Source organism: Thermobia domestica, chromosome 14, assembly GCF_964235325.1.
Source record: "Thermobia domestica chromosome 14, izTheDome1.hap1.1, whole genome shotgun sequence".
In the NCBI taxonomy this organism is placed as follows: domain Eukaryota; kingdom Metazoa; phylum Arthropoda; class Insecta; order Zygentoma; family Lepismatidae; genus Thermobia; species Thermobia domestica.
This window is the reverse complement of record NC_137467.1, coordinates 63,518,577-63,530,919: the sequence shown is the minus strand read 5'-3', so window position 1 is coordinate 63,530,919 and position 12,343 is coordinate 63,518,577. Positions and strand designations below refer to the sequence as shown.

Sequence of the window (12,343 nt, the reverse complement as noted above, 5' to 3'; positions counted from 1 at the left end):
CCCGATAAACTCAATTCCGCGCCTGATCGTTCATCATCTATTTACTCATCCCTGCCCCCCACATTTTTGCTGGTGAATATATATATATAGCTCTGTCTGAAGGGCACGGACAAAAGGGCGAAGACAGAAATGCCAGAGTAAAAAGGGACCGGAGACAAAAGGGTTCGAGTCAAAAGAGACCCAATGTCAAAAGTGCCCTAATCAAAAGTTCGACGCGACAAAAAGGCCCTATCTCAAAAATGCCCGGGTAAAAAATGACACCTCAAAAGGGCACGGCTTAAGACGGTTCCGTGTCAAAATGGCCCTACTCAAAGGGCCCGCGACAAAAAGCCCAGAGTCAAAAAGGCCTCGCGTTAAAAGAGGCCGAATCAAAGACGCCCTGCGTCAAAAAGGTCCCTGTCAAAAAGGCCCAGCAACAAAAGGCCCGGTAAATACAATTCCACGGCTCAAAAGCCTGAGATCAGGAGTGCAAATCACGAGGAGAGACATATGACCAGTTGCGTAACAAATTTTACTGCGCTCTGTATCGTTGATCATCTATTTACTCATACCTTCCTCATGCCCCCACGCACTTCAGCTGATGAATATTCTATGTCAGAAGAGTACGGACAAAAGGGCGTGGACCGAAATGCCCGAGTCAAAAGTGCCCCACGACAAAACTGCCCGAGTCAAAAACAGCCCGCGTCTAAAGGGCTCGTGTCAAAAGGGTTCGGCGACCAAAGGACCTGAGTCAAAAGGGTCCAAATTAAAATGGTTCCTGGTCAAAAGAACCCGTACTCGGTGACAAGAAAGCCCACGTCAAAGAAGCCCTGGTCAAAAGGGCCGGAGTCAAAATGGCCCCACGTCAATAGGGTTCGAGTCGAAAGTGCCCCACGTAAAATAGGTGCGAGTGAAAAAGTATCCGCGTCAAAAGAAACCAGACGAGTGGACCGAAACTTTTCAAAATTTGGTCACGGGTAGCTTGGTCTAGGGCCCCAGATCAAGACGAAGAGCTTTTATTCTAATTTCGAACTAGGGGATCTCAGGGGGACGTTTACCGGGACCGGCCTGGGGACCAGACAAGTTGACGGCCGAGAGTTACCAAATTTTGATCAAAGATAACTTGGTCCAGGTCCCACACCAAGGCAAGGCGTTTTTGACAAAATTCAACCAGGGGGTCTCAGGGGGGCGTCTACCGGGACATGCAAAAGTACTAGAAAATGACCGATATCAGTGTCGATTTCATAGTTTTCGCGGTCGCTGATGTCAATGGTGAAACTCCGATCGCATTAACTTCCAAAGTCTCTCTATTAAGCTGCGGGCCGTGAGTCAACGGGGGGGGGGGGGATACCGAAACGTAAAAGTAATCCAAAATGACCGATATTAGTGTCAAATCCATAGTTTTCGCGGTTGCTGATATCAATGGTGACACTACCATTAGCGATGAGTCAAATTCATCCACCGTTGTATGCGGGCCTTGGGTCACCAGAGGGGGGAATTCTGAGACATCTAAAAATAATCGAAAATGACCGAAATCAAATCCAAATAGTTTATGTCAAATCCATAGTTTTCGGGGTCGCTGGGCTCAATGGTGAAACTTAAAACCGCGTTTACTTTCACATTTAGCCCCCATCAGCTAAGGAACGGGGACATTATGAAGGGGGTCACGAGACAAGTAAAAATAATCCACAATGACCGATGTCACATCCGTAGTTTTCGCGGTCGCTAAGATCAATAGTGATACTTTCATTAGCGATTTTTTTTTTCAAATTTAGCCACCATTGTATGTGGGCCGGGAGTCACTGGGGGTGGGGTAGCGAGACATGTAAAAATAATGGAAAATTACCGATATTAGTGTCAAATCCATAGTTTTCGCTGTCGCTGAGATGAATGGTGATACTTCCACAGGCGTTGACTTCCAAATACAGCCCCCATCGGCTGCGGACCAAAGGCGTTGTTTTTTCAAAATTGGAACCAGATGATCATAGGGGCTTTTACCGGGATATGTAAAAAGTAGTAGAAAATGGCAGATGTTAGTGTCACATTCATAGTTTTCGTGGTATTGGTTGGGGGCCAGAGGTTTTTTTCACAACTCAAACCAAGGGGTTCTGAGGGGGCGTTCACCGGGACATGTAAAAGTAGCAGTAAATGACCAATATTTGTGTCGAATCCATATTTATCGGGGTTGCTCAGATGTATAGTGACACCGCCGATAGTGTTACGTTCAAATTCAGCCCCCATCGGTCTTCCCAATGAAAACACATGTACGTTGTTGGATACACAAAATATGTCCAATTTTAGAAATGTTTCTTAATTCTTCTCCCGTTGTTCAGTTTGTTTACATTGATATTTTATCTGATCCGTGCGAAGAACGGGCATAACAGCTAGTACGAAATGGTAAAGTGTTTTTATGAACCAAATTACAATGAATTCAATTATACAGATAATTATTATAATTATAATACATAATTATTTCCTTGTTGAAATATAGATACTTTTCAGTGGAAAAAAGAATAAAATTTAAAAGTCCCAAATCAACGTAAAGTAGACCAATGTAAAGGAAAAATGTATAACATTTTCCATATAATTAAGTTTACAAACTTAAAATTTCCATGTAATTAAGCTAAATTTCCATTTTTGTGTCGCTTTGTGCGCCTATTTCCTCGTTTTCTGCGTCACCGGAAATGGATCAATGTTATCCTACAAATATGGCGGAACAAGTCAATGCTGTTCCGTCAGGAACGATTTCGAGGTCATTTCCTTCACATCGTCTTGTGCGTGTTTTCTACCGTTTTGTAAGCCTATGTCCACGTTTTGTAAATCAATGGTAGTGTGTCAAAATGGGCATTCAATGTGGGAAGAAAAATGACCCACTCTCCCACCAAGATCGAATTTCGAGGTCGCTTTTTTCGTATTGTTTAGTGCATGTATTTACCGTTTCTGCGCATATTTTCACGTTTTGTGCGCCAACGAAAGTGGGTCAAAGACGACCTACAAATATGGCAGAAAAAGACATATTCATTCCACTTTCAAGGTCCATTTTGACCCACTTGCACTGATGCATAAAGCGACACAAATCATGCATAAAAATGTGAAGGAAACGACCACGACATTCGATGGTGACGGAACAGCATTAAGTTATTCCGCTATACTTGTAGACCAATTTGATCCATTTTCGTTGTCGCACTAAAGTAGAAACAGGAGCACAAAACGGTACAAAGCAGGCACTATACGATGCGAAAGAAACGACCTCCAAACTCGATAGTGGCGGAAAAATGGCTCTATTTCCTCACACCTTGATGGACCATTTTGACGCATTTCTGGTGATGCTCAAAACGTAGAAATAATCGAACAGAACGGTACAAAATACACATTAAACGATGTGAAGGAAACGTCCTCCAAATTCGTTTGTAGCGGAACAACATTAACTTATTTCATTATATTCGTAGGTCCATTTTGACCTACTTCCACCGACGCACAAAACGTACAAAACAAGCACTAAAAGATGCGAAAGAACCAACCCCTAAATTCGATAGTGGCGGAACAATGAGCCATTTAACTCCCACTTTAAAGGCCCGTTTAACTCACCTCGGGTGATGCACAAGACGAGAAATAGGCGCAGGAAGCTTTCAAAACAGGCACTAAACGATGCGAAAGTAATGATCTAGAAATTCGATAGTGTCGGAACAGTGGGTCATTTTTGTCACACTTTGGAGGCCCATTTTGACACACTTCTGGTGACGCGCAAAATGTGGAAATAAGGGCACAAAACGGCACGGAACATTCACTAGTCGATGTGAAAGGAAGGACCACGAAATTCGGTAGTGGCGGAGCAGTGGGTCATTTTTAACCCCCCTTCGAGGCCCATTTTGACCGTCTTCCAGTGACGCACAAAACATCGAAATAGGCGCACAAAAGGGTACGCGATGTGAAATTAACGACCTCGAAATTCGATAGTGGCGAAACTCTTGATCATTTTCGTCCCATCTTGGAAGCCCATTTTGACCCACTTTCGGTGACGCACAAAACTTGGAAATAAGGACACGAAACGGCACGAAATTCACTAGTCGATGCAAAAGGTAGGACGTCGAAATTCAGTACTGGCGGAGCAGTGGGTCATTTTTATCCCACCTTCGAGGCCCATTTTGACCGTCTTCCAGTGACGCACAAAACGTCGAAATAGGCACACAAAAGGGTACGCGATGTGAAATTAACGACCTCGAAATTCGACAATGGTGGAACTCTTGGTCATTTTCGTCCCATCTTGGAAGCCGATTTTGACCCACTTCCGGTGAAGCACAAAACGTGGAAATAGGGGCACGAAACGTCACGAAAATTCAGTAGTCGATGCGAAAGGAAGGACTTCGAAATTCGGTAGTGGCGGAGCTGTGGGTCATTTTCGTCCCACCTTTGAGGCAAATTTTGACCGTCTTCCAGTGACGTACAAAACGTCGAAATAGACGCTCAAAAGGTTACGCGATGAAAAATTAACGACCTCGAATTTCGATAGTGGCGGAACTCTTGATCATTTTCGTCCCATCTTGGAAGTTCATTTTGACCCACTTCCGGTGACGCACAAAACGTGAAAATACGGGGACTCATGACGCACAAAACGTGGAAGTAGACGCACAAAACGGCACAAAACGATGTGAAGGAAACGAACTCGAAATTCATTGGTGGCAGAACAGCAATAACTTGTCCGCCATATTTGTAGGCCCACTTTGACCCACTTCCGGTGATGCACAAAATGTGGGAATAAGCGCATAAAGCGACACAAAACTCGCACAAAAGATGCAAAACAAAGTACCTCGAAATTCGTTGGTCGCGGAACGAGTTAATGACGCGGTGAGCACCAATATGAGACCTAAGTATATACTGTAGTTCTTACCAGGTGCGCGGTGGCTTAGCGTTCACCGCCGGTGCTTGAGGTCCCTGGTTCGATCCCAGCTCGCGCCGTGTGGACTTTGTAGTGGACAAACACCGTGCTCGCGGGTTTTCTCGGGGTTCTCCCCTTTCCTACTACTTTCTTCATTACATTATTTCATTCATTTCCCATCATCACCGTCTCTTTTAGCCTAACCGGCATAACCGTGGGACGTAAAACAAGATTTCATTTATTTTTTTTGTAGTTCTTACCATCAAGGCTGAGAACTGCACGGTCAATTTTTTAGCCAAAGCAGAAGCCCAACCGGGATAGTGATGTCAACTGGCTCGGCTCGGTTCAACTGAGCGTACAGCTTGAGCTGGCTTGGTTGGGATGACCCATCGACTGGGTTCAATTGAGCCAATGGCTTGAACCGGCTCGGTAGAAACGAGTCATCGACTCGGCTCGGTTGAAACGAATCCATAGGCTGGGTTCGAGTCAGCTTAAATGAGCTGATGGTTCGAACCGGCTCGGTTGGGGTAAGCAATCAGCTCGGTTCGGTTCGGCTTGTGTGAGCCATCGGCTCGAGCTGGCTCGGTTGGATGATCTGTTGGCTCGGCTCACTTCTCGGTTCGGTTTGATAAGTGAATGAGCTGTGAGCGAGCCGTTTGAGTCGTTGACAACTCTAAACCCGGGTCGAGCAATTTTGAACATTTTTGACTGGAGTCCTATAACTTTTTACAATTTTCGGCTCGAGTCCGAATACTTGCTCCTCCTGAACTCAAAAATAGAACCTCGTGACCGATGTCCTTGCCTCCTGAAGATTTCTTGACGACCGAGATCGGCAGTCAACTAACTTTTAGTATTGAGATAAAAGCCGCCTATATTCCATGTTTATACAGGTACACGGTGTTATAATAATAATGAGTTATAGTAGTACTAGTAGTATCATTGATAGTTATATTGTCTATGTAGGATACTTGAAGATAGTAGTACTTGGAACTACACAAAGGATTTAGCTCGAATTGGCTCGACTCGACTGGAAACTCGATCCGAATTCGAGTCGAGTTGGGGGAAATTTTTCGAGACGAGGTCTCGAGTCGAACTCAAAGATGTCTGCTTCGAGTCGAGTCGAGTTTTAAAGAAAACTCGCTCGAACTCGCTCGAACTCGCTCGTGCTCATTCCTATTGTATGCATGACTGGCATATAGAGTTCTTTCGAGGGGAATAGAACCATAAACATAATATATTTAAAAAATACTTAATTTCACGGCTTTCTTCCCGGGGGGGCAAGGTAGGTATCCAGCATTTCTTATAAGTACCTTATTTGAAATATGTAAAACAGGAACAAGTGGACAAAACAATATACACACATCTTCTTATCTTCAGTTTTAATTGCTGAGTTCAATTGCAATTAACAATTACAATTAACAAAAGTTTCAATTGTCAATTACAATTAACAATTAAATGTTTCAATTGCACCCTTTGCAATTGACAATTAACAATTAAAAAGTTTCAATTGCCTGGTGACCAATTAATTGACGAAAATTGCAAAGGGTGTAAATTGACGAAAATTTAATTGCAAATTTTATGATTGAATTCAATTGCAATTGAAATTAATTGTCAGTTACAAATTGAAATCATTAGCAATTGAAATCATTTGCAATTAATTTTCAGAGCAATTACTTTAAATTGATTGATCAATTGCAATTGATTTCAATTGATTTTGCCCAACACTGGTCTGTGATTCCTTTTCCTGATTGGGGGCGCGGTGGCTCAGTGGTAGAGCGTTCACCTCCGGTGCTTGGGATCCCTGGTTCGATTCCAGCTCGCGCCGTGTGGACTTTATGGTGGACAAACACCGTGCTCGTGGGTTTTCTCGGGGTTCTCCCGTTTCCTCCCACTTTCTTCATTCCACCATTTTCACTCATTTCTCATTATCACCTTCTCCTTTAGCCTAACCGGCATATCCGTGGGACGTAAATCTCAAAGATTTCATTTCATTTTTTAAAGATTTCATTTCCTTTTTTCCTTTTCCTGATCGCACCAAATATTAGGCGTCTCTTGGCAACGTCGCATAGCAGATACATAGACTACAACTTTCATGCCACAACATGTACTGTGGTTGTCCTTATTCATCATTGTAAAGCCCGGCATGTAAGTCTTGCAGGCCGAGTATACCTTTTTAATGTTTTTATATACAGTCGTCTTTGGTTCCTTCCAAAACTATTTTCCTTGCCAACGATATATCTCAGTATCATACGGAAACACACAGTGCAATTGCCGTGGCATACAAACTCCCTAAGGGTGTCACGCGACAGTGTACTTATCAAAATGCGACGGTGGCCTTGGTCTTGAAAACATTCAACTTCAGAGCTGCTCGCTGTTCTACATAGCGTATGCCAAACGAAGGCGCTTTAACTTATTAATTTAAAGCGCCCTGGCGAAACACTGCTTATAGTTGGAGTCCCTTTCCAGCACAGTAAAAGAGCGCAAGGACGAAAAAAATGAAAAGAAAAGAAAAAAGAAAGACAGAATACGGAGAACTGTTCCTTATGCAAAGAGCGTTTGAAAACATTTCCAAAGGTACGCTATCACTATTATCAGTTAATTGTCAACAACCGATATCGGGGACAGATCCAGGAATTTTTGAGGGGGAGGGGCGCAGGTCTGAAAAATAAATTTGAGATATTTTTCTATATGTGGTTCGCTAACCAAAAATGTGAGCTGGAGTGCTTTCTAATACGTATTTATCGCCCTTCTGGAGGCAGCATTGAGGAAAGCCATGTTGTTCAACACGAGAGAATCCAGGATTACCGTAAAAAAATAAAACTTTTTTATTACCATCTATTTATTATTGCATTATTTTATTATATTATTATCATTATTTTTCTTAAATTAGATTATGCAGAGTAAACTATTTTTAATTTAATTTCCTATTAACATAATTCATATTAACTCTTCACTAATATCGTTATTTTTATACTGCAAAAGTACTATCGTGGGGTCAGATTTAACCCCATTATTTGTTTTGAAATTAAACTATGTTAAAACGTATTACCATTAGCAGTTGATTGTGGACCTTTTACTAGTCCTATACTTTAATGGATTTAACTAGTTTTGGGGACAAAAAATATTTTCAAAATATTTTTTGACTAATTGTCTTTTAGTAATAGATTATTACAAAGCGAAACAACATACTTAAATGAAATAAAGTTTTTTGTTATCCGAAAATAACAAAGTATGAAAATAAACTTATTTTCATATAAGGAAAGCATTCAATTATTAGTGCTGAGAAAATGTAACTTGTCATTTAAAAAAACTGACAATTGATGCGTTTTTGTTTCATCAGTTGCTTGGCTATAGGCCCATACCCACATGGGGATTAGGGGGCCGGGCTCCTCTAAAGTTTTACTGTCCCCCTAAAATATTCACGGTAAGCTTGCAAATGAACTACTATAATATAGTGATGAACTATAATATGGTTGGATCACCCCCCTAACTTCTACCGCCCCCCTCATATTTTTGGGCTGGCTACGGGCCTCCTTGGCTACCTATCAATACACACAATGTTTAGTCTTAAGGGACCGTCCACATATTACATAACGCTATTTTTGACCAATTTTTTCCCTCCCTTCCCCTTGTCACACTTCGTAACGCAAGGCTGAACCCCTCCCCCGTTCGTTACATAACACCTTTGTATTTTTGTTTTTTACCAATCTTGCTTATTTTGGGAGTTATTGTAATAAAACACTATTTTTAATGGGAGAACTTTTATTACAAAATGCTTGTATTCCGAATATATTTGTAGTGTTTTTCGCCAATAAATCAAATACCGGTACGTATTAGAAAATGGTAGGATGGTAATCATATTTTAACCGCATAAGATTGCTTAATTAACAGTCTTAATTCTTCAAAACTGCATACTGTCGTTTTCCCAAGGAGATCACACCTATCCTTTTCGGTCAGATGATGACCATGAGGAAATACTGACAAGGAAGATGAAGGTGGAACAGGATCTAAAGAACTAACATTGACCTCTTTTTCAGGGATCCAGGATGCTTCGTGCATTTGAAGTTCGCCAGTGTCGACGATGCAAAGTTCTCTTCCTCGTCGACCACAGATTCGAAGTGGCTGTGAATGTGGAGGAGGAGGGACATCTCGTTTGTGAACAAGCTTTCGAGCATCTTTTTCGGACTTCGGACTTAAGTTTACCTCTTTTCATATTCTTCTTGTCCTAAATCAGTGCGAGAATGCGAATAAACTCAATTTCTTCAGGCCATATAACTATATAAAATAATAGCACCTCATAAAAGGGGATAAATTAGGTCAAAACGCTCCGAAATTTGACTTTTGGCACTTTTTTGCCCCACAAAATGGAACGAGATGGAACCCAATACTAATACAGGTACATACTTTGGTCCTAAGCTACCATACCAAATTATTAGATTTGCCAATTTCCAAAATTTAATGAGGGTGGTCCTATGTACCCCTGCCAAAATTTAGGGGGTGAACAAAGGTACCCCTGCCAAAATCTAGAGGGGCGGTCCTAAGTTCCCCTCGGTCTTTGACTCCGGGCCAAGGTCATTGACCTTTGGCCTATGACGTCACAAAGATCGGGGTTAAAGTCCAAATTTCGCCACAACGGGGGGCCTACTACTTGCAGAGTCCTTATCCTTCCCTGTCTCACTCAGAAGCGGTCCTGTTTCTTCCAATTTGTTCACTAGAGACCATATTGTGTTTTTGTCTCGGGCAGAGCATGAGGAAAATTTGTTTCTTAGTGACCTTTGCGTTGCCACAATAGATTCTGTTCTCCCAAAACGAACGATAAACTCATGTTGCTCCAAAGAGTACACTATTCTCATTGTCTTTATCATGCAAAGTTGCACAGAACTATACAGCATAATTCCCAATACAACTGCCCAGTTTTCTCTTTCTTATTGACATTGTCGAGGTTGTCAACTAACGAGAAAAACTGAAATCTTTAAATCGCGCCGCACTTCATTCCAATTGTAAGGTACACTGGCGAATATTTGCGGTTTTTCTTGAGGCGTGGCCGATATTAACCCGAATGAATTTAAACCAGTAAACATATATCCCACCCTTCCTTGATCATTTGCTGTAAACCGTATGGAAATTGGACTTCGATTAGAAATTCTAGACCCAAATGAGATCTGAGAGTTTTACAAAAAAAAAAAAAATCAACCTGTACAAAATGTAAACGGTAAATAGAAAGGAAAAATAAAGAAATCAAGATTCTTACGAATAATAGGGGTAGAAAATAAAATGTGAAGTAATGAAAAATATTAAGATAGTGTTGCAGAAGAAGTACTACTTAGGGTGAGATAATAGGAAAAAACAAGGATGGTATAGAAATATAAAATTAATGAATGGTTGAATAGTGTAATTCCTACAACAAGACGAACTGCACTAACATACTATATAGAAACTGCTAGACGTATATCCAAAACGTACTACTGAGAGAATATAATGTATATAATTATAATTCAAGATATAGAAACCTGATACCGATAGGTCAAGTAGCTCTCCACTTACCTCACGTAAATTTACCACGGTTGTGATAGATTTTTTCGACTTTTTAAATGTAAATTTAATTGAATCTTCAAGTATTCTTTGTTGTAGTCGATCCCTTTAACTCTTGCGTACCAAAGGTACCCATAGTAACACACCGCTAGTGGCTTATGGACAGTGCTTACTTAACAAGTAAGCCTTTGCGCCAGTCTAGCGATCTCTTTGTTATAGAACTTTTAGCAATTACTATTGTTATTAACATCATAATATTCATAGTTTTATACAACATTTTCATTCAGGTATGCACATAGTAAAACGGGCAAAGTATTAATTACCACTCATAAAGACAGAAGCATACGAAATTTCCATAAATCAGTATTCCATACCTTTTCCTATGTGAATACACCTATACTCAGCTTTATTAACGTAACGTGTTTTCTACCTTGCTTTTCCTTGATTCAAATGTATTTTCATTTCGTAGGATTTCTGAACAGAAGACATCAAAAAGTAAGGATAATAGTAAATTGGGTGGACATTTTGGTAGAAACAGCTGCTTGTTTTCAGTTAGATCACGCAAACAGCCCAAAAATGCTGAAATCGATCACAAGGATAATCAGAAAGTTCGTGACGTGAAAGTAGTATTAGATATTATGCGTGATGTGATTAGATGCATTTTGTGTGGTAAGACTTTTAAAAACATGACTCTTGTGCACAAACACATGAAATTGCATTCCATTCATGTGTGTGCTGAGTGTGGGGACTTCTTTGTTTATGAATGCGACCTTAAGAATCATATTTCATTTCATACGAAGAACAACCCCTTCACATGTAAATCTTGTGGCAAAGGATTCCAAATAGGGCGGAATCTAGAAATTCATATTAGAACACACAGTGGTTATAGACCATTTTCGTGTAAAACATGTGGACGAAGATTCACTCAGAAAGCCGCCTTGAAGAAACACTTACTTATTCATTCTGGCATAAAAGATTTTGCGTGTAAACAATGTGGAAAATGTTTTGTGCAGAAAGTGGGTTTGGAAAGACATCTTCGTACTCACTCTGGAATAAAGCCCTTTAAATGTAGTGAATGTGACAAATCATTTTCAGATAACAGTGCGTTTACAAGACATAAAATTATTCATAGTAAAAAGAAACCGTATAAGTGTTCGCTTTGCCCACAATCATTTGCAGATTATGGTGCTTTGCTCAGGCATAAACAAACACATGGAACCGAGAAATACATTTGCGATGAATGTGGTAAATCCTTTTCTGTAAGGTCGTATTTTTTACTCCATTTGACCCTACATAAAAGATTAAAGTCATACAAATGTGAAGTTTGCAACAAAGTATTTGCAAGAAAAACATATTTATTAGTTCACTTAAAAGTTCATGATTCATACTTTTATTGGTGTGATATATGTGGCGCACACACTAGAAATAAAGGCAATCTTGTCTCACATATAAAGAGGAGGCACTTGTGTGAAAGGTATAATTGCCCAATATGTGACAAGGATGTCAAAGGGGCATATCTTAAGAGGCATATGTTAGTACATAATGAAAAACGTGATTATTTTCTTTGTGACTATTGTGGTGTATCATACCAAGCTATAAGTGGTTTGAAATATCATCTAGCTCAATCTCATATGGAATCTAATGTATAAATACGTAAAAATAAAGATCTATGAAAGAAAATTCGCATCTTTAGTACTTCCCTAATTATTTGCAAATTAACTAAGTTAAAATAACAAAGGATGATGAAAAGCCTTAGGAAACATGAATCGCTAGGGATGATGCTACTTTACTACTATGTTTACTTACAGGGTGAACCACGGAAAATTGGAATTGAAATACACTGCCAAACTGAAGCGCATGGTGGTACTAGTTGCCATGCCGTCTAGATCACAGATATCTGCCATTTAGTTTACAATAAGTAAGCATTGGCCAGTGTCCGTGCGTGTTGAAGCGGTG

The 12,343-nt window shown here is 40.4% G+C and overlaps 1 protein-coding gene across 4 annotated transcripts in view; it reads left to right on the top strand.

Annotated features, from left to right (window-relative positions):
- LOC145669704 (uncharacterized) overlaps nucleotides 1–12,082 on the top strand; it is a 50,492-nt gene extending 38,410 nt beyond the window's left edge. For 2 of the 4 annotated variants that reach the window (XM_081738003.1, XM_081737999.1), the window contains one exon: nucleotides 10,857–12,082. In XM_081738003.1, the coding sequence (XP_081594129.1) occupies nucleotides 11,026–12,036 (1,011 nt within the window). In that variant the 5' untranslated portion in view covers nucleotides 10,857–11,025 and the 3' untranslated portion in view covers nucleotides 12,037–12,082. Of the gene's footprint in view, nucleotides 1–8,892 lie in introns of all 4 variants that reach the window. The other 2 variants (XM_081738002.1, XM_081738000.1) reach the window with 2 other exon arrangements.
- Nucleotides 12,083–12,343: the final 261 nt, after the last annotated feature.